Raw genomic sequence first — 25,452 nt, 5'->3', positions numbered from 1 at the left:
CGACGCCGGCTCCATCCTTTTCGTTGGTGGTTTGGAGTTCGGACGGATTCCGTCCGGCTCTCGCTTCCATATTACTTTTACAAAGTAAACTTTGGCGGGCTGGCCTGCGGTGAGACGTGTTTTGATCTGCCAGTCCGTACACTCAAAAGTAGGTGCTTTTCCCACTGTTCTGTGAGCTTCTTTGCTTGTCTACCGAGCCCGGTGGTCAAGCCAGACCCTGCACAAATTGCATGAAAATACACAAAAAGTAGATTGAATGCTTGACCTGCTCTGGCCTCGGAATTGATGGCCTTGCTGGAACAGGCAAGGAGACCCGCCGCTTGAAGTGACCTCATCTCGATCCTCGGCCTCTTATATGGCCTGCATCACTCCTGATGGGTGCGGTATGGTCTGATCTGATCAGATCAGCTCCACTTCTACTACCCACAGGCCGCGTCTCCACTGCTAGGAACAAGTCAAGGTCCAGCATAGCTGGGTAGACAGGGTGGAGGAGAGTCAAAGACTTGTTTGCAGTGCTCTGATCTCCATCACCTGTACGGACTGGACGGCATCCTCTGCCAAACTGTAACCTTGAGCCTGCTCGCTGCTATGCGGGGTTTATTCAGCCACTTAATCCTAGAGCTTTCTTTTCAAGCTCCTTTCGGGCCTTCCCGCCGTCCCTTCAGCACTTCAACTGCTGGTCCCCCCCTGTTTCTATGACTAACAGTTTCCTTCACGAACCTTTGCATCCCTGAACGTCTCGGGCATTGTCTGATCAGACGTGCAGCGTAGTTGACAATTGAGCCGATCCTATTGGCGCTCGCGTCGGCTTCGACAATTTGGGTAATTCGCAACGTGCTCGAGCTTGGGCTCGAGTCGTCTCGTTGCTTGCTTCGTGCCTCGAGACGAGTCGATCCGAGACGAGATGGGAGCCCGCGACTCGGCGGGAAGTTTCTACCTGGGACGGGCGGTAAAGAGGCGGTGTTCAAGGATGACTGGCTGAGACGAAGCGAGTGAGACGTAATACGGCCCCCATCCAATGACTGGGAAAAGAGTCGAGTCAACTGACTACGCCCGCCACTGCCAGAACAAAGTTGGGTTGTGCGGGCTTGGGGGCATGTGCACCGCAGCGGTATTACGAGCAAGGACGAGAGCGACGTCGGCGTTTCCTCGAGACCCGGCCGACCAGACTGACCGCGTAATTTGAACCATCACTTTCTCTCGGCTGGGCTCGCTCGTCCATCGTCAGGCTCTGCCTCCTGGTTTCGAGATGTCGCCATCATGCTCATTTTTGACTCTATGTTTATGTGTGACAAGATCATCTCAATGCGAGCGATAGTCAGGAACCAGACCCGGTGCTCTGGGTCAGCACGTCAGGGACAAGCTTCGGAGGCTGAGAGACTATTGCATCTGCGATGGCGAAATTCCCGCGCGTGGGGTGCTCATGAGGTCCTCTTTTGACTGGAGTACTGAGCGTTTCGTGGGACTGAAGGTGGGTTCGGTACCTGCGACTCGCGCTGGGGGGCGGATACAGCTGACGATATTCTTACTCCCCAGGTTCATGGACGATAAATCTATGCCGCTCGTCCCTTTGCGAAGCTATCGTTGCATTTCGCCTCAAACGGGGACTGTCGATAGTTCCTACCGATGGTGATCAACGGTTTTTGCAGTTCTGGGAATGAGGAAATCAAGCTCGCGATCTCATTGACCTCATTATTCAGGCTCAGATGATCGCTTCCCTCGAGGATTCTCGGGGACCTTCTATGGACTGCGACGTCGAGCTTCATCGGTCCGCCGCCGCCACCAACTTTGGCTTCTCAGAGAGCCTAGCAAAGCCCGAGTCTTCGTATTGCTGCCCGATCGGCACTCCGCGGAGATACAGGCGTCATCGAGGGGTCCAATATCAATCAAATCCCAAACGCTGGGTTGAGGATTCAGGGGTCAGCTAGATTGTCTACCGTCCTGTCTTCAACTCGTGCAGTTATCGCGGTAATCATTATACTATTCTTTGCCGCGAGGCACAGGACGAAACACTCTGGCAGATCGTTCTTAGAAGGACGGGACCCGTCCTTGTTGTAAACGGCGCTTATTCACTTATCGGACAGAAACACACTGCATGGTCAATTAAATGGTGGTTATATCAGAAGGGTAAGATACCCTCTAGATAAAGACTGCGCGAAGTGCATCGAAATATATACGCAACAGCATCTCCTCGCACAAATGACACCCTATCATCCCCTCACTCCTTATCATGCAAACCTGATAAGATGATAAGCCTGCATACAGCTATCAATCAGACTGCAGCAGTCTTGTACTCTGGGGATCCCCTATCGCCCGGTCCCTTGCTCTTTGATGTCCGAATAAGTCTCGCCTGCACCGCGAGTTCGGCTCTGAGCTGAGCGTGATCCCGTCCATCAGGACAGACTGGCATTTTGTCAGCCTCAACCTTAGCTTCAATAGTCAAGCCCAAGTTGCACGAGCCATTGGAACCCTAATGCACGCCGACAATATAGGCAATTCCAACACCCATTTATCACATCCATCCATCACATCCGTCCATACACACCCATTCACACATCTATAAACCCATTTATTCGGAATCGATAGTCCTGGCTGGCCAACTCAAGCCAGGTTATCAACACCTCTGAATCGGATTTCAACTCCGAGGTCTAATGGACGGACTTACCATCGCGGTGGGACACAGCACATGCACAGGATACACTATTGCGGCGGCTCTCTTACTATGTATCAATCCCATTGTACCTGTACCCAGGCCCAGCCATTTGGGTCCACCATTGATCACCCAATCCCTTCTACTCCTGCACTGCTGTATACTGTATTACCAGGCTTTATGAAAGTATGTACTACTCTTGGCACACGCTAGCCAAGGGCTCCGGGCTCGGTTTTCATTGACGTTGATCCTCTTGTCCTGAATCCCCCGGGATAATGTCTCAATTTTGGGAGCTTGGAGGCTGGTCCGAGGGGTGTTGTTTCGGGTTGCAAGCTGCCTGCGAAGACAGCAGTCTTGACTACTTCCATTTCTGCTGAGCGCAAGATCGACGAGGCCGTGCTTTCCATTCTGTTGGCGCAATAGGTCGACAGGCTAGACCGGGGTCCTTATTTTTAGGGATTTATTGCGTACCTTCGGAGGGGATTAGGTAGGTAGGCAATTAGTTCATCTGAATTCGCGCCTGTGCGCTCCCGTGGTGAGTAGAAGTGAATTGAAGTCTTTCAAGACCATTTCCATGAGTTACTGCGGTTGTTGGCCATGTGTCGGCGTGTGATCTGGTTAGAGATTGACACCTGCATACCGATCATCATTTGCACCATAGATGCGGTGTTGACTGAAGCTCTAGGGACATGGAACAGTACGGGCAAGGTGCATATGCGAATATTGTGTACTAGGAGCTGAGACTTCTGGGTCAATTCCCCTCAGAGGAGAATTTCGATATTATTTTTATGCAATAATACCAAGAGACGGTCCCAGCTTAGCCTCGATAACATTAGCTGAATTCTGGCATACAAGGTAGTAGACTAACCTTTCTATATCCCATCCGCAGCTTCTCCAAAAGTGCCCTCATAATCTATAAAGCAGCACGCCACCCTGGAAGATCATGCACCAGCTGTCCCAGAAAGATGGAAATGTAATCCGGCTGACGCCCCTGGGGGCAACGAGCAATAAAAACTCCACGAAGGGACTCATCAACTGTCTTCGTCAGATACCATTCCCTCCCCAGCAGTCTCGAGGTTAAATGAGATAGGTAGAGGTACGACACTCCTATACACAATCGAAGTATCTTCTACTTTCCTAATAGATCCGATCAACACGCGCTCGGCCGTCCTTAACCTCACCATCTCAGTATTCTTCCTGTATTCCCATCTACATCCCAGTGCGGCGAGGCAATAGGTTGGCATAAGGATGCTTCTGTAAAGGATATGGCGAGGCCAATAGAATGATGTTGATTCAGCTGGAATGGCTTTGGCTCTGGGTATCAATAAAGGGGAGGAGCTCAGGATTACAGCTCCCCAGGCAGATACTATGCTTCACAGTTTTATTGAAGTGGGAAAGAGAATGCGCAGCAGAGGAGGAAGCGGATGAAGGAACAGAAGGGCTAGAGCACAGAAACAATCGATTGAAATGGACTACCTTGAGAGGGAAAGCTGCATATGCCGCTGACCTTTGCAATGCATAGTAGACAACTTCTGAGGCGCAGTTACCGTCCTCTCGTCAAACAGCTCGAAAATCAGGGTACGCGTGCCCGGAACAATCCTCTCTGCTAACTCAAAAGCGCTTGTTGTTTATATTTCAAATCCTGAATACCCTTAACACCCTTATATATGCAATGTGTGCTCCAGAAGTACATGGCCAAAGAATGTTGTACTGGTTTGCGACTAAAGAGAATATATTATGTTCATTACAAGGCAGGAAGAGTATCAAGAAGTGTACAACGATAGCAACAATGACGCATTCAGTCAGGTTTGAATCATAAGTTATTGTTCAATTCAGACTGACGACAAGATTATAATTCCGGTTCCTCTTCAGACGCAATCATGGAGGCTCGCCGTTTACGGCCAGCAGATTTTGAATTTGATGCAATACAATCACCAGCATAAATGTGCACATGCATTAGGGTAGGAAGAGTGGCTGCTGAAGCTTCTTGGTTCTGACTCGGTGAGAGCTGATTCGCTATGGTTTCCCAGTCCCGAAGGACATTGAATGAAGATACAGTGTGCGGGTGATCTGAGCCTAGAACTTTGTGGCGGAGGTCTGCACATTTCTTGATAAGAGTCAAGGCTTCTGAGAGCTTGCCTAATTGTCTCAAAGTAAAGGCAAGGTGGTGCATGCTTGTGAGAGTATTAGGATGCTCAGAACCAAGCACCTTCCTATAACCCTGAAGTGCCTGCTGATGCATGGCCTCTGCCTCCTCATATTTACCCTGGTCATCAAGTACTGAGCCAAGGTTGCTGAGACTGGTAAGGGTATCAGGATGCTCAGAACCAAGCACTTTCCTATAAATCTGGAGTGCCTCTCGGTACATGGCCTCTGCCTCCTCATATCTACCCTGGCGTGCAAGCACTAAGCCAATGTTGCTGATACTGGTCAAAGTATCACGATGCTCTGGACCAAGCACCTTCTTACAACCTTCAAGTACCCGTTGGCACATGGCCTCTGCCTCCTCATATTTGCGCTGGCATGCAAGCACTAAGCCAAGCCTGCTAAGACTGGCAAAAGTATTAGGATGCTCAGGACCAAACACCTTGTGACCTTCAAGTGCCTGCCGATGCATGGCTTCTGCTGTCTGATATTTGCCCTGGCGCACAAGTACTGAACAAAGATCGCTGATACTGGCAAGGCTGTCAGGGTGCTCTGGTCCACAAGCTCTCTCCCGGATTCTCAAGACATTTAGCAGAAGTCTTTCTGCCTCAGCATATCTTCCATCACTTTCCAGGCATCTTCCTATCTTTGTAAGAAGATCATCGTGTTTATTCTGGTAAGCCTGGAGTTCTGCACTGTCCACCAGATATAGTGCATGAGGTAGATAGTCCCTCCACACTTGCCGATTTTCATGGTTCTCATTCGGAATAACCTTGTCCAACTGGCCGGCGACTCTCTCTACCCAACTGTCAAGGGTCACTCTTTTCCTTAGCCAATTTCGAGTAGCAAGGTGCACAAGTCGATGAAGACTAAGAATATTATCATCAACCTGTGTTCTGACAAAAGAATATGCTTTTAGAAGACCTAATGCTTACCGTCCATCATCCTCAAACTCCTCGCTGAGCAGTTCTATTATGCCCCTCTCCTGTTCAGCCAACAATGACATATAATTTGCTAAAGAAATGGTATTTTGATTAATATAAGCCGCGGCTTGACTGATCGCCACAGGGAGAAAAGCAAGCTGTTCGAGGAGTGCGCTTGTTATAAGATTGTCTTGTAGTAAGTCCTTTTGAATCAATAGTTTCCAGAACATCTCTTCGGCAGTTTTTTATCCACATCAGAGATAGAGAGTACATTTGGCGATGCCAGTTCCACTGCAAGCTTATGGTTCCGGGATGTAAAGAGTATATGGCCATTTTCACCCCAGGGAATAATGTTCTTGAGTGGTGGTGCTGTAGGGTTGCCCTTAGTCCACATATCCATTTGATCTGCGTTGTCGAAAATCAGAATCCATTTGTTGTATGTTTGGCTGAAGTAGGTCTTGAGACATTCTTTGACCTCTGCTGGCTGCACATTTTTGATCCCTACTATTTGTGCCATGTTCATACAAGCCTGCTCAACAGCCTCGTAGTTGGTGCACGGGATCCAAAAAATGAACAATCAGGCTCTCTTTCTCGCATGCGGTAAGCTAGCTCCAGCGCAATCTGAGTCTTCCCTATGCCTCCCAATCCGGTTATGGCGACCTTTCTTGGTCCGTTTGGCATAGAGATTAGGTTCTCTATCTTCTGAATTTCTTCCTGACGGTCAACAAATTGCGGATTTCCTGCAAAGGGGACCATGAGGTGACGATCTCTGCTCTCACCTGTCCAGATTTATAAGCACTCAGCATCACAAGACTCCTACTTCTATCAGATACTTCACTAACCTTTCCAATTGGCAGGCATCCAGTACTCCAAGAAGGCCTTTGCCGCCGAGGCTCCGGCAGCAACTGCATATGCTTGCCAGTATTTGCTCTTGTGACTGTCGGCATAGTCACACACACCCTTGATAATGATACATGAAATATTATCCAACATCCCTGCTCCCTCCATCTCAAAGCCAATTACCTTCTCTTTTCTGGCAATTTCATCACGATGCTGTCCAGACTTCATGACAGTGTCTGCCGAAGCAACTGGTCCTATATATATAGAGCTCTCGGTGGCATCTAAGAGCCTTCGATGCCGGATTTGTTGACTTTTGTCACAATTAAGGTTGTCACAGTCCGTCGCTAATGCCTCCTCACAAATTTGATCAGATAAGTCACTTTGAAAACAAGAGCAAGTAGCAGGATGAGCAGGAGCAGAATGCTTATGGGCATAAGAGGCTTTGAAAAGTATATCATCTAGCCTTGGACGATGCCACTTGGTCCCTGTTTGTTGAAGTCTGTGAAGATATTGTTGCATCTGAGTCCGAAGTTCACTGCGGGCATTCTCGGCACGAAGGCCGTTCAAAAGAGCCCGAATTGCTCGATGCGGCCCGCCCAGTGTGTTCTCGATACCAGTCTTCCGCTGAAAGCCTCCAGGGTATTGTCTGCCGAAGTCATAACTGATTACAGAATCACTGATGATAACGTCGCCAAGGAATATCTCTTGATATTTCGGTGGTGCTGGTGCCGCTCACAGATACCAACTACTAAAGCCAGCTCGACGCCCGTGTAGCTGACTTGTAGACTGGAGGCGACACTTGCTGCACTTCCCTTGCCCATTCCTGCCAAGTAGCACAAGACCTCGTTATGCTTGCCGATTCTCCCATTCATATATGCATTCGCATCACCTGGTTGTTTGCCATAATGTTTTCCCAACCGATCGTAGGTTTCATCGAAAAGGGCTTCGACGGCGTCAGCATTTAGAGGAAGGCCGCAGATAATCGCGACTGTAAAGTCATTGCGGCTTCCCGGCCGCATTTTAGCTAATAGCAGCGCAAGTCATTGCACGGTTCAGGAAAGAGTCTTAAGCAGACCTGCTGTGCCAGCTTCCCGACAACGACGCCTAAAGATTGAGGGAATGCAGAGATTGAAGAGGCGGCTTTTACGTTCGCAGCCTCATGCCTCCACTCACCAATCACAGGGCTACAATAGCCGCTCAATAGGCGCAGAAACTCTCATCGCATCGTCTTCTTTCATCATTCAGGTAATAGGCTTCTTGAGACGGCATGAGTGGGGAGAAGGAAAATCTCTATAACTTCAAGCTTGACTGGCATGGAGAACGAATCGTGCCTTCCCGCTGCAATCAGATAATGGGTAAAGGTAGTATATGCCTTCACTATTGACGACGTGTTTGCAGAAAAGCCTCTGGGAGGGAAGCTGTCAACTGGAGATCTCTCCTTACTAATTAAGCATACAGCACCTCGGTCGACCTTCCATACCTCCATTTATTATGGAGAGATCAGCATATCTCCTGACGACCAGAAGAATTATCATAATAGCTATAAAATCTCTATACAGACTGTAGATATGAGATTAGGGCCTTCAATAATTTCGTTGCAGACATTGGTCACATGACCGAAATCGGCGGCTAGTAACGATAGTCCACAGAAGCTAGACTCAGCCAGGCGACCATGTGCCATAAGGAAAAAATACGCATGGTAGGGCAGCTGAAGTTACTGGAATCACAGAAAGCGTCCTTGTTCGCAATCGATATTGTCTATCCACTGATCATATATGTATTAGCACCGTTTGTTTGGTTGCTCGAGAAATTTACTTGAGATTTCGGGTGGACAGGGCGATTGGTCAAGGCATTGAATAGAGACCCCAAACGGGCAACCATGCACATTAGCGTTAATGACCCGCATCTTCAGGAGATTGCCACAGATTATAACCCTGGACGAAGCGAACACTGTCTCACTGGTATGGCCATCGGTAACCGAGCAGGAATAGCGATAACCATGCTTCTGTGGCCTATCGCTGAAGCCCGTTGGAGAGGGAAGTGGGCCGTATGGCCCGGTATATATGGTGTTGGACATTGCAATGGCTGTTCCACAATATTTAGAATAGGGTAGAAAGTAACTGGGCGAATCACTTGATTCAGAGCTCCAAGTACAAGCAGTGTTCATGAGCAGCGATATCCTGCCTCCTGCCGAACAGAGACGAAGAGCAAGTTCGGTCGACGAGGCGAGAGTGGACAGCCGCCCCGGAACGGGAAATAAAAGCACAAGCAAGTTAGTGGCGGGGTAACAAAAAGGTCAATGACAAATTTCAATAATCAATAATCAAGATGAATAATGAATAAAGTGCAAGCTCGACCACCGCCGCCTGAACGCCACGGAATTGGCCATGCATACGACATCCTTCCGTGAAGAGAAAGACAGGACGAAGAGGCGAGCTCGAAGACTCTTACAGCTTGGAAGAACCAACAGACCGAAAAGCCAAGGCAAGTAAGAACCACGTCAGCTTTGCGCTTCACTCTCCCGGATATTCACCCACTTCCAGTTGTCCCCCATCCTGCTCCGGTTTCTCTCATGGTGTCTTACCACAGCTTGAGAACTGAACTCACTGCAGTGGAGAAGGAATATGCTCATACCAGGCATCCATGATTGGCTTACGACCCAGAGCACTGACTGAGTGGCCAATCAATGTACATCAAATTAAAGTTAGACTCCGCCTGTATATCACGGCCAATCAAACTCTAAACCTTGTACCTTACATAACCTTCTTTCACACAATGCATTACTATTCGCTCCGCTGACTCCATACAGTGGAAAATCCATCGATCTCATTGTATGACAGCATCCCCACATGGCTGGCGAGAAGAGTCCACAACCGAGACAAAGCCCACATTGTCCACGCCATCCGACCTTGGAACGGAACTCGAATTTTTAGGTAGACGTCACTGCTACGGTACGCTGGGTATGTCTGGAGGCCGAGGTAAAGCAGGGCGAGGATGATGGTGGTTTGTGCGCCATTGTGCACAATCGGCTGCTGACACCCGGCTTCTCTGCACGAATGAATCAAGTTGCAAAAGATGATGTATAATGCCACATGGCCTAATATAGGTGAGGCTAGTTCATTGATTTTGAATTATGAGGAATAGAGTAAATTAGAAGTAAGCTTTCGGCGCCCACGTTGCTTCCATTTTGTCCTCGGTGTAAAGGGTCGCGTGAGCGTCTGTGGGAGCACAAGAAATGCAAGGCATTCTTCCTCTCTCTGCGCATCAAAACTTGGCATTCGATTAGATTAGGTTCTATTCAAAAATTTGGGAAAAGGTGGCAAGGACGATTGTGAGAGTGTGGAATTATGGGTGATGTATGAATGCGGAATGGGAGGATGAGTTAATGATTTCACAAATTGGACGTATATTAGGGAGCAAAGTAGGAGAGAGCTAAAGTTAACAAGGGAACAACGATAGACTGATTTGGGAGGTGGGAGGTAAGTGGCAAGGGAAGGGAAACGATCGAGGACAGAGAGTGTAACTGATGGGGGAAGCTGTAGAAATACTCTTGGATGAGTAGTGCGAGAAATAAAACTCAAAGGTCTATAAGGTCTATAGTAGTCTATACATGAATCGTGGTCTCCATGTGAAGTAGATATATGCATATTTTAATTGCAGCGAGGAGTGAATACCCAACCCGCGAAAAAAGACAAGCGATCTATGAACATGAACAATCTATTTCAAATGCGTCACGCGCAAGACTTTTGCCGTTACCCAAAACCAGAACCCAAACCATGTCGTTATCCTTAACCCCATCCTAACCCATCGAAGCGTAAAGCGTAAACCGTGGCGGAGTATCATGAAGAAAGCCAAAATAAAAACGAGCGTGCGTGTCATGAAAAGTTGCGCAAAAGAGCGTAAGAAGTGAAAAGCCCAGCCCCCCGTCATGGGTTAAGCTTACGCGCCGAGACTCAGGGTGAAGCTGGTGTCGATGGGGCAGCCGTGGGTAGCGTGGTCGTCCTTGGGCTGGAGGTAGGCCTCAGCGCAAGAGGTGTCTCCTGCGTGACAGTTGACGGCGGGGCAGTCAACGGTGGTCTGGCTGGGAGACACATCGAAGCCGTTCTTGGTGAAGGTGGAAGCGGCACGGTCCATGTCAATGCAAGACATGTCCCAGAAGATAGTCTCTCCGGACTTGGTGTACTCGAACTGCAGGACATCGGTCTGGTCCTGGTGGGTGGACAGCTTGATCGAGACACCGCCGCCGTTGGGGTTGGACTGGAAATTCTCGGTGTACGAGCCGCCTCCAGAGCTGAGCGTGTGCATGTTGCTAACACCGTCCGTAACGGACCACGCGTAGACGTCGGTGTCCATGTTGTTGACAATGGTGACGCCGGCACCGCCACCCTCACGACGGACAACGGTGGGCTGAGGGAGAGCCGCGGTGAGGGTGGCCAGAGTAGCAGCAACGAGAGCCTTGGTGAACATCATCTTGAAAGAGACTGACAAGTACAAGAACGAAGTCTTGAAAAAAAGAGAATGTGGTGGGTTGAGTATGTACTCAAGAGAATGTAATGTGTCCGAAGACAAGAGAATGACTGTCAAAAGACTGACTGAAAGACGAAACTGATTTAGAGAAAGTTGATGCAGAGGGAACGAAACTAGGCCGGGTTCTCAGCCCTCTTTATACCTGAGAAACCCAGCCTGACATAGGGTCTTTCTCCACCGTTCCGCCGAGATGTGCGGCATTTCGATGGCAAACTGGGCTGCAAAAGGAAGAGGAAAAGAACTCCACATGGATCCAGACCCTGACCATGCCGACGTGAGTCTTGCGTAGAGCCCCTGGCAGGTACCTGACGTTTGACGCCACGATGATACATATGGAGTAGGGCACGACCCACTATGTCGATGTGTGGTAGCGGAGACCGTCGAATCGGGGCCTCAGTCTTTCTCCGGCTGGAGATCGCTAAGGCGGCCGTGGCGGTAGGAATGAGCTGATAGTGGAAAGACCTGGGAGTACCTGAATGCTCATGGAGAAACCACCTACGCTCAGTCTTTGTGCGTGGCAATCCGCCGTCCATCCACGCGAGAAGCCTGGGTCTGGCAAACGCAAAGTTGGCTACAACCATGGTTCCAAGGAAGAACAAAAGAACGGTCAAAGAATTGTACTAATGCCGAAGCCACAACCGATTTGTCTGCCGATTTCAGCCACGCGTCCTGGACCCTGGTTCCATGTCGGCGACGGTCCCCGAAACGACTCTGTTCCACGAATGGAGGCCAAGGTTATCGGTCTTAAAACACCCCAATGCAGCCGAAAGATTGGCCTCCTCCTTGTCAACCGCTCTTCAGGGTGGGCCAGGACAGCAAGCCGGATTCCAATCCGACGGTACCTTCCAGATCCGGCGCGGGGCGCGGGGGCGGCGCCTATGATCGCCTGTTCCTGGCTTGTACTCTATCGGGCCGGGGCCTTGGGATTGTTCTAGACGTTCTAGGCCGTGGAAGTGGACTTGTCTGACAATGGTTAATGGGGCAAGGTGCGGTGACCTGAACCAACTGTGGTATATTGATACGCTCTCAAGAGACCCAGAGATACAAAAGAAAGACAGGAATCGAAACAGAAAAAATTAGATTTGGAATAGCTCTTTACCAATAGGGCGCTCGTAGCCCTGTCAGACCGGCCAGTGATCCCTCTGTAGCGGCTTCCTCACGTTTCCGGCGCCCGGCAAGCTCCATGTTTATTTGCCGATGAATGTGCACTAGCCAGTCAACGTAACTCTGCGCTTCGTTGTTGCGGTCTTCTACTAGCAACCGCGCAAATTCATACTCGGCGCCGTCAAGCCCTTGCCTGGCGAGCTGGATTGTGACCGCCTTGGACCCTCGGATGGTAGAGAAGTATTGAAGTAGATTGCGGACCTGCGCATTGAGATGTGTCTCCAGCACTGGAATGGACGAAGTTTGCGGGCTGAGCTCTTGCAAAGATGTCTGCCCGGGGCCGAAGAGGTCCTCCAAAAGGTTAGGAGATACTTGTGCGTGAATCCATAGAAGACACTGTTGCCCGTCGTCGACCAAATATGCTCCGCCTTCTTCGATCTTGGAGAAACTAGCCCGGAGGGAAGGCGGAACTTGTAGCTGCCCTTGCTCATCCGGGAATCCGTCCTCTGGCTGCATGTTATGGATGGGAATGATTCTTGGGTACAGGTACAGTGATAATTCAGTACAGCCTATTGACCGTAGCATCCGGATGTCGTGGATCCGCCGGTCTGATGATTCCTGGCCGCCTGTACAAGAAGTTAGTCAAAGCTCTCTCGATTCATTATTGAACTTTACCTTTGAAGGCCCGTGACTTGATCAGGCCTAGGATGAACATGGAGAACTCTTTGAGATTCTCCGGTAATACAAGCTGGCCAGGAGGGTGCGAACCAGAAAACACCTTACGGTATCCGCTAAAGATATCCACAGCCTTCTCTGTAATGCTCGCGCGGATATCCTTGAGGTTCTTGTCCAGCGTCTTGGCAGCGGCTACTCCTGTCAGCTACGAGCTCCATATAACAAGAGATAAAGCATACCTTCTTTAGCGATTATGCTCACGACGGCATCCTGATCGATAAACTTCATCGTCTCCAGTCCGCCATCGTTGACCGCCGCCACTATGTTGATACAACGTACCCGACGCTGCCCGTTCGCCGACGTATAAAGTAGCGCAGCTTGGAAGTGTGCATCCAGCTTCGCGTCAAGCTTGCCGTCATAGCTGAAAAGAACTGCAATCGCTTTGTCGGCATCAATTGCGCCGATTTCGAGATCCGCGCCGAATGTGTGCTGCACAAAATTTCCGTGATACGCCGAAACCTGCAACCCGTTGGAACAACGGACTTTCATCAATGCCTGATAACCCTTTTCTCGCGTAACGGCATGCGCCACTTCTTCAGAAAGTTTCCGAATATCCCTAGGCGCGTGGAAGTTGGGATAGAAGAACGTTTCACCGCCCGTTACTTCAGGCACGTGGCCTACGGAGGTTAGCACACTCATCGACAAGCAAAAGTAGGACATACCAATAGTTGCAACGTCCATATATGTCCCGCTAGGGGCCGCTACAAACATGTCGACACCAACACCAGCCTCGGCCAATTTGCCTGCGATTTCCCGCCAGGCAGTATTGTCTGTTGTGAACAGCTTCCTTTCCGCATCTGTCCCATGCGCCTTGGGATCATCGCGAAGCGTTAGAGCCCCAGGTCCCCAGGTCGGTAGCGTGCTGATGGCCCCAATGATTTTACCACCAGTAGCCTGTAAAGCGGAGAGTGCTGCGCTTAGGGCAGGGAAAAGAGCCGTCTCTGGGACCTTGACACGGGAGAAAATACTTGGGACTTGGTCTAAAAGAGAGGTAATAACATGCCTTTGCAGAGTCAGCAGGTGAATCCGAAACGGAACGTAAACATCTTACTTTGACTCGTACGGATCGACGAACAGTCCGTCGCTAAGAGGGACGAACGGGTCTTGCAGATCCGTCATCACCATCATCTGTGCCTGTTGAAGTTCCGCCTAGTCGCTGTCAGCGCGTTTCCACGTAGTATCCGGGATAGGAACGTACACTCAGGTTGTAGAACTGTATTTCCCGGTCATAAGTGACAATTCCAATCTTCGAACCTTCAGGTAACTTGCGCGTTGGTGTAGTTTCATCTGTGTTTTCTGATGGTTCTTCTTCGTAAAGAGCCTTCATAATACCCTTGCACACGCCCTTCAAGAACCCCCTCTTGATCGACTCCTGACTGACATCAATCAGGAACAACGTACGGAGACCGACAGGCTCCTTGTTCCAGTAATCCTTGGGGACGAGGAACTCAACTGTTCCCTGCATGAGCTCCGGGCGTTGCATCCGGTCAATACGAGCCCCTGAGACATCGATCGGAGCGAAGTACTCAGGAGGAACGTCATTAGGGAAAGTACACATATTGCAAACAAACTTGTTTCCTCCCGATCGGAATGACATAAACGGGTTGATATATGTCCGGCAACGGCGGCACCGAGGAGGGCCCGCATCTCCAAAATCGAGTACGGGAATCGGTTGTTCCCCAGCGTCGAGGCGAGCCAACGGTTGCAGGATCATTCCCAGAGGAAGACCGGTAGACGAAAGGAAGTCGGAGGAGGAGGGAATATTGTTTAGAGTCAGGCGGGCATATTTCGGAGACGAGTTACCCTGGTCGTGAGCCACAAAGGGAACTGCCGCGGGTGGAGGTAAATGGCGTTCCATTGTAGGATAGACATGACTGAAGTAGTATTGCGCCGGGATATCGCGTGATCGTGGTATACTAGGAATCTGCTCCGGGTCAATCCTCCCTTGAGTAGGAACTGTTCCATGAGCTGCTTCAGGTGCGGCTCCAAATGTTGGTTGCGGGATACCTCCTGAAGCACTCAGAGCCGGGGATACAGCGCGAGGGGCCTGGTTCAGCCCGGTATTTAGAAACTGGGATGAAGGCTGTGGCAGAGCATCTTCTGGACCCGTTGGCAGTGGCTGCGCTGCCGGTGCTGCCCCAATGTTGTGGTGTGCATGGCGGTGCTTCTTCTTCGAACTCCGAGCCGCTCCTTCTCCCATTATACCCAACCCACTCATCTGCGACGTCAAACCAGCCATTGACGCGTCAGCCGGTGATCCCAAAGCCGGTTGCGAACTGGTATTGTATGCGAACTGGGACGAAGCTGGCACGGGTTGCTGTGGTACAGGCGGGGGAGATCCGTATGCGGAGGCGGGCCATTGCTGATTGCCGGGGGTACCAGGTCCATAGTAGGCAGCGGGCTGCGGCGGAGGAGGACCCGGGGTATAGCCAGCAGGGTATTGGCTTGGATAAGGAGTTTGCTGGGGATTTCGATTCGGATCGGAGGGGTCTTCACCAGGAGCGACTCCCGGGGCGGGGGACTGATAGTAGTGTTGATCTGCCATAACAAAAGAGATGGAGACAAAAAGAAATCAGACACTAGAAATAAAGAGTCTCAGCACCGGGCCATTACTGAGAAGAGAATAAGCGCCCTCAGAAAAGCTATTGAGGAGAGGATGTTCTGTCCTGAAATGACCACCTTTCAAGGCCATCCTAAACAAATCACCGGATTTACTTTATTCCGCCCCCTCCCCATTATCGGCGTCGTGCGACTGCTTCTCCTGCATGTTGACTCTTATCTCGACCTTCTCATCATGCTCTCCCAACACGAGTGCAAACGGAGTCTGACGGTGTCCGCTTCTGCGGGAATTGTGGTGGCTCTGTTAGCCCAAATATCACCAATTTGTGTCCTACATCGACACCATAGATAAGCTTCATACTTCGACCTACCGTAGGGAACACGCCCCACAATCAGATAGAGGGATGCCCACCCTTCATGACGACGATGAGCTTCTCCTAGCTCGCATCGGCTACAAACAGGTTCGGTGGCCCGTCAAAATATCTCCCTCTAGCTGACCCCGATCGCAGGAGCTCAGACGAGAATTCTCGAAATGGTCGACCATCTCCTATGCCATCTCCATCCTTGGAGTGCTAGGCTCCGTGCCAGCGACATTCGGTGCTCCATTGGCCGCGGGGGGCCCCGCAACTGCAGTCTGGTGTTGGTTTCTAGGTTCTATCATGGCCTTCTGCATTGGCAGTTCCGTGGCTGAGCTGGTCTCGGCCTATCCAACAGCAGGGGGAATGTATTTTGTCACCAAGTACGTTGTTCCTGAGGACCAGGTACCGATCTTCTCATGGATTCAGGGCTGGTGTAACCTCCTGGGGCAAACCGCTGGGGTTTCTAGCGTGGCGTATACCGTAAGCCAGATGCTGCTTGCTGCTGTTAGTATGAACTCCAAGCTAGTCGATGGGAGTTACTCGTACACACCGTATGTCGCCAAACTATGTCTTGCGTCGCAGCTACTGACTGTTTCAAGGACTGCGTGGGATACAGTGCGCTTGTCGATCGCGCTTCTGATCTTCCTTGGTGTAATCTGCTCGATGACAACAAAATCGTTGCACCGCATCTTTATCTGGTTTGCGCCAATCAATAGTATGTCCCTCGGGTTAGTTGTGTAATCCATATATCTCACACACTCAGTCACCGCAACGGTCATCATCTGCATCGCACTTTTATATAACACTCCGGACAAGCAACCAGCCATGTGGGTGTTCACCCACATCACCGACGGCTCCGGCTGGGGTTCCAAACTCTTTTCCTTCCTCCTCGGCTTCATAGCTGTAGCATGGACCATGACCGATTACGATGGAACCACCCAGTCAGTACTCAACTATTCACCAATCCGTCTAACACATCTCTAACAATTTTTCAGCATGTCTGAAGAGACCCACGACGCCGCCATCCTTGGCCCGATAGCCATCCAATCTGCTGTCGTAGTTTCCGGCGTTATGGGCTGGATCCTGACGATATCCCTATGTTTTTGCCTTACCGACTACGACGGCATCCTAAACACACCAACCGGCCTTCCAGCTGCCCAAATATTCCTCAACGCAGGCGGAAAAACTAGCGGCATGATTATGTGGGGGTTAGCCGTCCTCGTCCAGCTATTTACAGGATGCTCTGCAATGCTCGCAGACACCCGGATGGCCTACGCATTTGCGCGAGACGAGGCCCTTCCATTCTCCTCGTACGCTTTACCCTCAACACCCAACAGCCAAACAAGCGCACTAACAGTTCCAGAACCCTCTCAAAAATAAATCCTTATACCCACACCCCTGTCAACGCCGTCTGGTTTGTCGTCTTCTTCGCCATAGCCCTAAATTGCATCGCGATCGGATCTACCCAAACAGCTACAGCAATTTTCTCCATCACAGCGCCAGCCCTCGACATTTCCTACGTCTCCGTCATCCTCGCGCACCAGATCTACAAGCACCAAGTGTCTTTCGTCGAAGGGCCTTTTACGTTGGGCAAGTGGGGGGGCTGGATAAATTTGATTTCGGTATCTTGGGTGCTGTTCATTAGCACGGTTCTGTTTTTCCCACCACACGTTCCTGTTACGGCGGAGAATATGTATGTGTTTTCTCTTTTCCACCCCCTTTCCATTTCTGGTGCCTTCAGGGTGATTTTTTTGCTGATTCAATGGCGCAGGAACTACGCGGTATTTGTTGGGCTCTTCATTGCAATTTTTGCGCTGGTATGGTGGTGGATTGATGCGAGGGGGTATGTCTAACCATTACTGCTTATTTTGCGTCTATGCTTTCTTCGGTGCATAAAGAAAGACTAACGTTGTATAGAAAGTATACTGGTCCCCGGACAAACGAGTATTTGCAGGAGATTCCGACGGAGGAATATGCGGAGAATTACGGGACTATAGCGTGATGGCCATGATAGACAGAATTACTATATGATTAGGGATAGATAGACTTTAGAGGCTGGACGTTGGTGAATATAGCGTCCGTTAGTACCTACAACGTTTATAAAGGACTGTTCCATCAATACTACATCTTATTTTTAATGCTGAGAGGTATCGTATATAAAGTACAAGGGGATGAACTGAAGGAGAGGCCCTCTCCATATGATGAATAGCTTGGATTAGGTTCCGTACACGCCACATAATCAGCCTAACCGCCCGCCACAACAGCAAGCCCTTCGTAGATCTTCTGTTTCACAGCAAGGAAGCTGCCAGCTCCTTGCGCAATCCCCGCACTAGGCCCAGCCTGATATGCAGCTGCCTCGATCTCAATTTTCCCGGTTCCTGACTTCCGCACGGCAACGAAGCCATCAATGAGGAGCGTTCCCTCACCCCGGAATTCTGCTTTATGACCGGCGTTCTGCATGATCTTGCGCAGGTCCGCCAGGCGGAGATCGCCGACGTGCAGCGGTCGGGTCATTGATCTTGTCCCAGAAACCATATTTGGCGGGAGGACGTCTAGGACGGGGTACCTGTCAGGTTTGTCTGTTGTTTGTTGTGGCTCGGTAGGTTGGGGTTGAGATGTTGGTGTGGGTTTTTCAGAGGTCGAGGTCTCTTCGACTAGCTTCTGCTTTTTGTTGGGCGAGTTTATTGTGTCTTGGTCGGTAGATACAGGCTCCGGTGCCTTCAGCTGCCCTGTCAATGTGACTACACCGAGCGTGCGGACGTGCTGCCACTTCAGTCGCCGCACGAGGTTGTTGCTTAGCTTGACTGTCCAAGCGCTGGTGTCGACGCTGGCATCGATTATTTCTCCGTTGGTGGGCGTGTATATGACCGCAGCCGTTGGGGAAGAGGCATCTGCACCACTTTTTGCGCCCAGAAGTTTCTGGCATTCTGTCGCAAGCGCCATTGTTTCCTCTTTCATGCCACCGACTAGGATCAACTTGCGCGGTTGGATCAAGGGGATCAACATCTCCAAGCTCCGCTTGTCGTGTAGGCCAGTAAAGTCCACAAATGCAAGGCGAGCATTAATGGTAAGTGTGGCCTTTTCATAGATCGCTTTCGCTGGGCCTTCGAATGCTTTATCGTCTTCCTCGCCTGGAGCTGCTGCCGCGTCCGTGTCGTCTCCTATATCCGTCATGCTAAGATTATCAAGCATATCCGTGTCCTTTCTCTCAGTGCTGTCAAGACCTTGTTTCCGTGCCGCTGCACGAGCAGATTGGGTCTCGTCCCATCGGCGTTTCTGGCCCAGCTTGAGCTGCGATTCTGTCCTGCGCTGCTGCATGTCAATCTCCTCGCGCTCTTCTGCACGCAGATATTCCTCAGGTCGGATGATCTCTCCATACTCGTCGCCCTTTTTCCTCGGCGCTACGTATGGGAACATTCGCTCCCGACCCTTCTTGCCGCGGACGTCGTAGTCATAGACATTCTTTCGCCGAAGGAGGACGTTAACACCGAGGTCCTCGTCAGATAGTCCGAGTTTATTGCGGTTTGAATGAGCCAGGGATGTCGAAAAGTTCAATACTCGTCCCTGCTGTTCAGAATCTGATTCCTCAGATGAAGTGCTAGAACGATCGTCCAGAGCGTCGGCGGCAGTATCAAGGTTTTCTTGGCCCCTCGCTTGTGCTGTATCTTGGAATTGCCGCTTGGTGGCAAGGTATTGTTGATATAGTCGCTGTTCTCCAGCCTCGAGCGGCGCGCGCTGTATATCTGTCCATGACAACTCCCTTCCGCCGCTATGAACCTGTTCGAGCATCTCACCGTCGGAGCCCTTTTCTAGGGCGACTCCATCTTGTCGTTCTTCATACCATTGCCAAATCATGCTGCCGAGAGTCCTTCGGTGAGAGTCGGTATGTTTGTCGGAGAACTTGCTATAATGCAGCGGATCTGTAAGTAAAAGAAGGTTATTTTCACCACCGGCAAGTCGTCGCAAAGACTCCTTCGCGAACCCCCAATCCAAAGAAGAGTCAGAGGCAAGAATGACCTTCGGCGTCGGATCATTAAGAAGTTGCTCAAGTTTCTTCTTTCGCTCAACAGTCTTGAGGTGCTTGAATGTAAACGGTCCAAGGCCTTTGTTATCTGCCTTGCCCTGGCGTTGGTCGGAACGCTGGCCGTCATTGTTCTGGCCAGCAGTATCTGCAGCTTCAGCTGCCTCAAATTCGCGCACAATACTCTCATCCATCCATTCCAGCATACTTCTCGCAAGCCTCATAGTTGTGTTGACCTTTCTACCGGCTAAATATAGTCCGCCCCGTTTCAGAACATCATCTTGGGTGTCCTTAACAGCATCGCGCCAGGCATGCTCTAATGCATATGCCAGCTCAAGCACCCGCGCACTTGTGTCGGTTGGAATCAGCACGGTGCCACCTTTGACCAGGGTGCTCCGAATCATATCTAATAGTATCTCATCGCGCTTCTTCCTTCCGCCATGAAGAGCGAATTTATCGCCTCCGCGAGTACTACAGATCAATGCTGTAGGCTTCCGCAGTTGTTCAATGACTTCTGTCCCACTCGCACCAGATCCTCCGAACCAGGCAGCACCTGCAACGACGCTTTCTCGAGCTTGGTTCCAATCGACAGCGTAAACAATAGATTCCATGCCATGCTGGATATGCCATATTGTTCCACCCACGGTGTGACCGGCATTATAGGCAGTAAGTGTAAGACCGTTGAGCGGAGGAGAAAACGGTGAAGGAATCGGTTGATGCGGCTGCGAGTATTTCAGTGGCTGTATCAGAGCAAAGTATCTCGCAATCTCCTCTGTCGTTGGAGGTTGGAGCAATATCCGCCCGGCGCTGGTTGCGTCCGCATTCCCATCGGCCTCGGTCACAGATACGGCGGACGCAGCAGATGTCGAGGCACCGGGTTCAGATATAGAAGCTTTGGGAAGAAACGTTGCGGCTAGCGGCGCCGACTCGTACACGTCTTGCAGAAGCGTGCGGCCCAGCGCGATGACAGGACTGGTCGCATACACGGGGATCTGGGTAAAAAGAGGGAATGTCTTGCAACAATGGACATAGGCGCCAATATGCGAAGGCGTTGCGTGAGTCAGAAGGATCAGCGAGAGAGTAGAGACATGTCTAACCAGTATCATGCGTTAGCAAACCGTGGCTAAAGGCAATGCGCTTTGATAGATATGCGAAGGGCAATTTGTACTTCTCCAATTCCACCAAGTCGAGCGGGTCAAATGTGTCATCCCAACCAACGTCCACGAGGATTTTAACCCCTCCGTCCAGCTCTAGAATGGACTGAGATGCCTTGGAGGCCGACGATTGGGCACCCAGCAACGGAGTGAAAGTAAACATATTTGCATGGACTGTCGACCAAAGAAAGCTTCACGACGCGGTCGACAGGCGGTACTTGTTCAAGGCATCGGTTACGGGTTCGTGGGCAAAGATTGGAAATTGACAAGCAATATATGTCTATTCAGTGCATACCATGCTCAGCACAAAACAGCAAAATGACCATGAATGACAGTAAGTGAGTTTGAGGTCAGTATCGAAGCACAGGAAAGCCGAGTGGAACAAAGCAGTTTGACGCGTTTGCATGGTCCGCTTACGTAAGAACATTTAAAGTCGTGCCACTGAACAGTCCCAGCTGGCCGCAGGCCTCAAGTATACTGTACAATTAGGGCTTAAGTAAATACAAATTTCCTCCATTTTTTATCGTGCTTGAATTCAATGACCGCAGAGTACTAATATTCTCTGCTTCTCATTCAGGTCGTTAAGTGAAAGGTAAGTCCCTTCTGTCAATGTCTCGACATCTAAGCCTGAAACTGTACAGATTGCCCCAGAACACGTAGTGATACACCAGCACCGTTACTTCAACCTATGCTATCCGATGCCGAATTATGTCCTAGATTAGGGATTTACTCGAACAGTTAGTAGGATACGTTTTCGCTGTCGCGGCGTAGTGCGCTTCCTGGAGCGAAGACATCCCCATTATTGATTGCATGACCACCTCACCCATAGGAGCTCCAGTAACCTCGTTCAGAGCCTCAGCAGCCACCAACATTAACTTGCGCATCACGCAAGCTAGTGTCATATCGCGCGGTCGTTTGAGAACAACAAGGGTAACCCATCGCCACATTTATCTCTGTTTAGTTTAGCGCCGACGAAACACGGTAGAGCAGAATGATCAGAAGCCATGGTGTACATTTGTACATTCATGCACTCTTGGTATGCGCCTCCACGACCAGGGCTCTGTTGGCATGGATGCCAGTACAAGGTTTTTGGCCATCCCGCGTGCTTTTCGTCTCCAGACTGGACTGAGAGACGTCGAACCCGCCTCTGAGAATCGTCTCAACACCGCCAGCATTATATCAGGGATGGGCTTAGTGTTCTACTCCATGCTCTTGAGAATATCAGACGCCAACATTGTTAGCGACGGCGCAATTAAATGTCAGGCGCAGAGCCTGTAGGTTACCCATATCTGCGTTATGACTCCAGATTCTGGCATAGTCCCGGAACAGCAGCCCAAGGCTGTAAGCAGGCTCCGTTACATCGCAATAAGGTGTTGCCTCGTAGGTGACATTCGGTGGAGATGCTGATAAGAGAACCTAATTTGGAACAGGAATGAAGCTTCCGTGGCTCTTGGACCCCAATTCCAGACAATCTGCTAGCAAAAACGTGGTCCTCCGCTGTGTTGCTCCAGCAAGTGGCCTTGTAAGGTGTGTCGGTGTCGTCCAATTGGGCTGGTAAATTTGGGTGCACTCCAATATTCTTATTAAGTAGCCATAGCTTGCTTTTGTGTCGTCAAAGCTGGTGTACAAGAGTTGTGTTCCTTTCGTAGCCTGATAGCACGATCAATAGCAGTAAGAACCAAAATTCGCAAGGGCTCAGACGCATAATTTTTGTATTTCACTGATGAACCATGCTAAAATGATGAAGCCCCCACTGTCAGTCTTGTGAGTAAGTGTCTTTGGTTATGGGAGCTCAATCTGATTCCTCGTCACTTGTTCTGGTGCTTTGTCTTTCAGTCTTGTGGCTTCTTGGTGTTCCTTCGGTGTGACACTGCTTGTAGCGGAGGGGCGGGATACGCAGGTTGTCTGGGTATCCGCATGACTTTGCAGTGCCAGCGAGCCATATTATGATAGAGTTGGGATCTTCCTTGTCCTGCCAGTCAATGCTCCAGTCCTTCCGTGCTGCATGTTAACAGACACTGCAGGGAATGAGACAAAGAGAGTGGGGTGAAGGATGGGATGAACAGGAGGATGATGTGATTTGGCAGAGAAGGTGAGATGATGTTACCGTGAAGAAGCGTCTTAGAGCTTTACTTCAAATGCCAGGTCATGATTAATTTCTAGCTCAATTAATGCACTGGCAAGGTGGCATTTTTATTGGACAAGATCTAACGGTACTAACACTGGAGTGTATTTGTTTGCACCGGCATTCACGCCAACAGAACCCTAGTCTCTAGAGGCGCACACCAGGACTGCATGGTGACAGTTGAATGGAGATTTCCTTTCAGTAGAAAATCGTCAGACCATGACTAGCATGAAGGTACATCCCATTTGCTCCATTAGGAAAAAGTGAATTCGAGAGCCCATTCAGCATAAATTAGGTCAATTCCGAAGTCTTGCCTTCCGTTCCCTCGAGATCACTCTTCCTCAATTCTCAACTTCGATTTCCGTTCAATTGCCATCTCAGTTTCTTCCCCTCTTGGATTTCGAGATCATTACCGTCCCACCAAATCCGGGCACTCGCGACAATGAAGTTATCGAAGGCAATCATTCTCGCTCTGTGCTCTGCGATCCAAGCGCTGGCTTTGCCCCATAGAGCTCCAACTGGTGAACTCGAAGCCGCTTTGGCTAAGCTGGGAGTGGATGTCGCTGCGATTCCACAGCTGAACGGCAACCCTACGGACGATGGCTGCCAGAACGCTGTGAGTCTTCTGGCTCCTCCGGCGTGACAAGCCGGCAATTCTGACCTTTTCCCTAGTGTGGTGCGTTGAACCATCTTTATGCTTCTGAAAAAGTGATCGCGGACAACTCCTCTACCTATCAGGATATCACCCGCTCTTACTGGGCAGCCCAGCAGGAAGAGGTTAGACCGTCGTGCATCTTCGCCCCGGAAGTTGACACCGAAGTTTCCATCGCCGTCCTTCTCGCCCAGCTTACGAATTGCCGGTTTGCAGCCAAAAGCGGTGGTCATGCTTCTTTTGCCGGTGCATCCAACAGCGAAGGAGGCATTACGATACTCTTTCGTGGCCTTAACGAGATCTCTCTGAGTGAGGATAAGTCTGTCGCCTCCATTGGGCCAGGTAACAACTGGGGCCAGGTGTACAAAGCCCTGGAGCCGCACGGCGTGAGTGTTACAGGTGGCCGCCTGTCATCTATCGGCATCGGAGGTCTTCTAACCGGCGGCGGCATTTCTTATTATTCCAACTTGTACGGCTGGGCTCTGGACAATGTGGAAAGCTTCGAGGTGTGAGGTCTGTTCAGACTCCAGTCGAGGTTGGGCGTCTAACATAGAGCAGGTTGTCAGCGCGGTAACCGGTGACATACTCACGGCGAGCGAGACGGAACACCCCGACCTCTATTGGGCTCTGCGCGGTGGAGGAAATAACTTCGGCCTTGTCACCAAGTTCAACCTGTACACATTTCCAAGCACTTTACTCCGAGGCGGCGCCCGTGTCTTTGGCGAGGATCAATTTCCCAATGTCGTCAGCGGCTTCGTGGACGTGGCCAAACAAGCGAACGAAGACCCAAATGCTCAGCAATATGTGATGTTTGCCAGTATAGGGGGAACAAACACTGCCTCTGCAGAGTTGACTTATACACAGAACGTGAGCAATCCGGCCATCTTCGAAAAATACCATTCGACCCCTGCGATTTCCGACTCCACCAGCACGAAAACTCTGGCACAGTACTGTGACGACCTTGACGCCCAAGATCCATATGGAATGCGTGATGTATTCTGGAACCGATCGTTCAAGCTGGATGAGGAATTCGCAAACTGGGTCGTCCAATACTGGTTCTCGATTCTTCCACGCGTCTCTGGCACCCCCAACGCCTTGGTAGGGCTCACTTTCCAGGCTATCACGGAGCCGATCTTAGAGAAGATGTCTCACGCCGGTGGTAATGCTTTGGGTCTTGATAAGTCCAACGGCCCGATTCTTCTAATACACATTCTCGGAATGTGGAGCAGCGCCTCCGACGACGATACCATCTACCGCTTCATCAATGATTTCTTCGTCAATATCACTGCTGAGGCAGAGACCAGAGGCCTGGACAATGAGTTCATTTACATGAATTACGCAAGCCGTTTTCAGGACGTGATCCCGAGCTACGGTGCGGACAACAAGGCGAGACTGCAAGAGATTGCTTCGAAATACGACCCGGCCGGGGTCTTCCAAACGCTTCAGCCCGGCCATTTCAAGCTGACTCGCGCACCCGTGCCTAATCCATACTGATGTTTCTGATGCCGGATTTATGAAGGTTCTTTGAGGGGTTGGCTTGGTAGACGCACGAGTAAATCGAAATGGAAATGAGAAAGCCTGCCGCGTGCAGGAGCTGTTAAACCGTTAGAACAATAAATAGTTCTCTTTTTCAAATGACAGAATTCATTCAAAGAGAA

General features: G+C 50.4%; 7 protein-coding genes across 7 annotated transcripts; 2 read left to right on the top strand and 5 right to left on the bottom strand.

Moving 5' to 3' along the window:
- Positions 1-4,311: 4,311 nt before the first annotated feature.
- On the bottom strand, positions 4,312-7,577 carry BDW70DRAFT_168748 (uncharacterized protein; the record flags this gene model as incomplete). Its single annotated transcript, XM_073742542.1, has 8 exons — positions 4,312-4,371; positions 4,692-5,468; positions 5,499-5,664; positions 5,731-5,948; positions 5,990-6,222; positions 6,294-6,497; positions 6,561-7,260; positions 7,305-7,577. The coding sequence occupies 8 exons, from the start codon at positions 7,575-7,577 to the stop codon at positions 4,312-4,314; spliced, it is 2,631 nt and encodes an 876-aa protein (XP_073600261.1).
- Positions 7,578-10,179: 2,602 nt separating this feature from the next.
- BDW70DRAFT_64270 (putative extracellular thaumatin domain protein) lies at positions 10,180-11,113 on the bottom strand. The gene has a single exon (XM_073744455.1). The coding sequence runs from the start codon at positions 11,026-11,028 to the stop codon at positions 10,498-10,500; it is 531 nt and encodes a 176-aa protein (XP_073600260.1). The 5' UTR covers positions 11,029-11,113; the 3' UTR covers positions 10,180-10,497.
- On the bottom strand, positions 11,114-11,923 carry BDW70DRAFT_64269 (uncharacterized protein). The gene has a single exon (XM_073744454.1). It carries the CDS (start codon positions 11,664-11,666, stop codon positions 11,199-11,201), a length of 468 nt encoding a protein of 155 aa, XP_073600259.1. The 5' UTR covers positions 11,667-11,923; the 3' UTR covers positions 11,114-11,198.
- On the bottom strand, positions 11,924-15,548 carry BDW70DRAFT_64268 (Sec23/Sec24 family protein). The gene is made up of 6 exons (XM_073744453.1): positions 14,123-15,548; positions 13,976-14,073; positions 13,587-13,927; positions 13,104-13,541; positions 12,865-13,056; positions 11,924-12,815 (listed from the first exon to the last, which is right to left on the bottom strand). Exons 1-6 carry the CDS (start codon positions 15,467-15,469, stop codon positions 12,181-12,183), a joined length of 3,051 nt encoding a protein of 1,016 aa, XP_073600258.1. The 5' UTR covers positions 15,470-15,548; the 3' UTR covers positions 11,924-12,180.
- A 339-nt stretch (positions 15,549-15,887) lies between these two features.
- On the top strand, positions 15,888-17,844 carry BDW70DRAFT_155935 (amino acid permease; the record flags this gene model as incomplete). Its single annotated transcript, XM_073740119.1, has 8 exons — positions 15,888-15,944; positions 15,993-16,393; positions 16,442-16,557; positions 16,606-16,783; positions 16,838-17,152; positions 17,206-17,535; positions 17,614-17,685; positions 17,760-17,844. The coding sequence occupies 8 exons, from the start codon at positions 15,888-15,890 to the stop codon at positions 17,842-17,844; spliced, it is 1,554 nt and encodes a 517-aa protein (XP_073600257.1).
- Positions 17,845-18,023: 179 nt separating this feature from the next.
- Positions 18,024-21,351, bottom strand: BDW70DRAFT_127751 (cleavage polyadenylation factor subunit CFT2). Its single transcript, XM_073735316.1, has 2 exons — positions 21,032-21,351; positions 18,024-20,955 (listed from the first exon to the last, which is right to left on the bottom strand). Exons 1-2 carry the CDS (start codon positions 21,178-21,180, stop codon positions 18,087-18,089), a joined length of 3,018 nt encoding a protein of 1,005 aa, XP_073600256.1. The 5' UTR covers positions 21,181-21,351; the 3' UTR covers positions 18,024-18,086.
- Positions 21,352-23,584: 2,233 nt separating this feature from the next.
- BDW70DRAFT_147122 (uncharacterized protein) lies at positions 23,585-25,288 on the top strand (the record flags this gene model as incomplete). Its single annotated transcript, XM_073738672.1, has 3 exons — positions 23,585-23,758; positions 23,815-24,300; positions 24,353-25,288. 3 exons carry the CDS (start codon positions 23,585-23,587, stop codon positions 25,286-25,288), a joined length of 1,596 nt encoding a protein of 531 aa, XP_073600255.1.
- Between the last annotated feature and the right edge of the window lie 164 nt (positions 25,289-25,452).

The sequence above is a fragment of the Aspergillus foveolatus genome (genome assembly GCF_047715535.1).
Source record: "Aspergillus foveolatus strain CBS 279.81 unplaced genomic scaffold BDW70scaffold_3, whole genome shotgun sequence".
In the NCBI taxonomy this organism is placed as follows: domain Eukaryota; kingdom Fungi; phylum Ascomycota; class Eurotiomycetes; order Eurotiales; family Aspergillaceae; genus Aspergillus; species Aspergillus foveolatus.
This window is presented reverse-complemented; position numbering and strand designations above follow the sequence as displayed.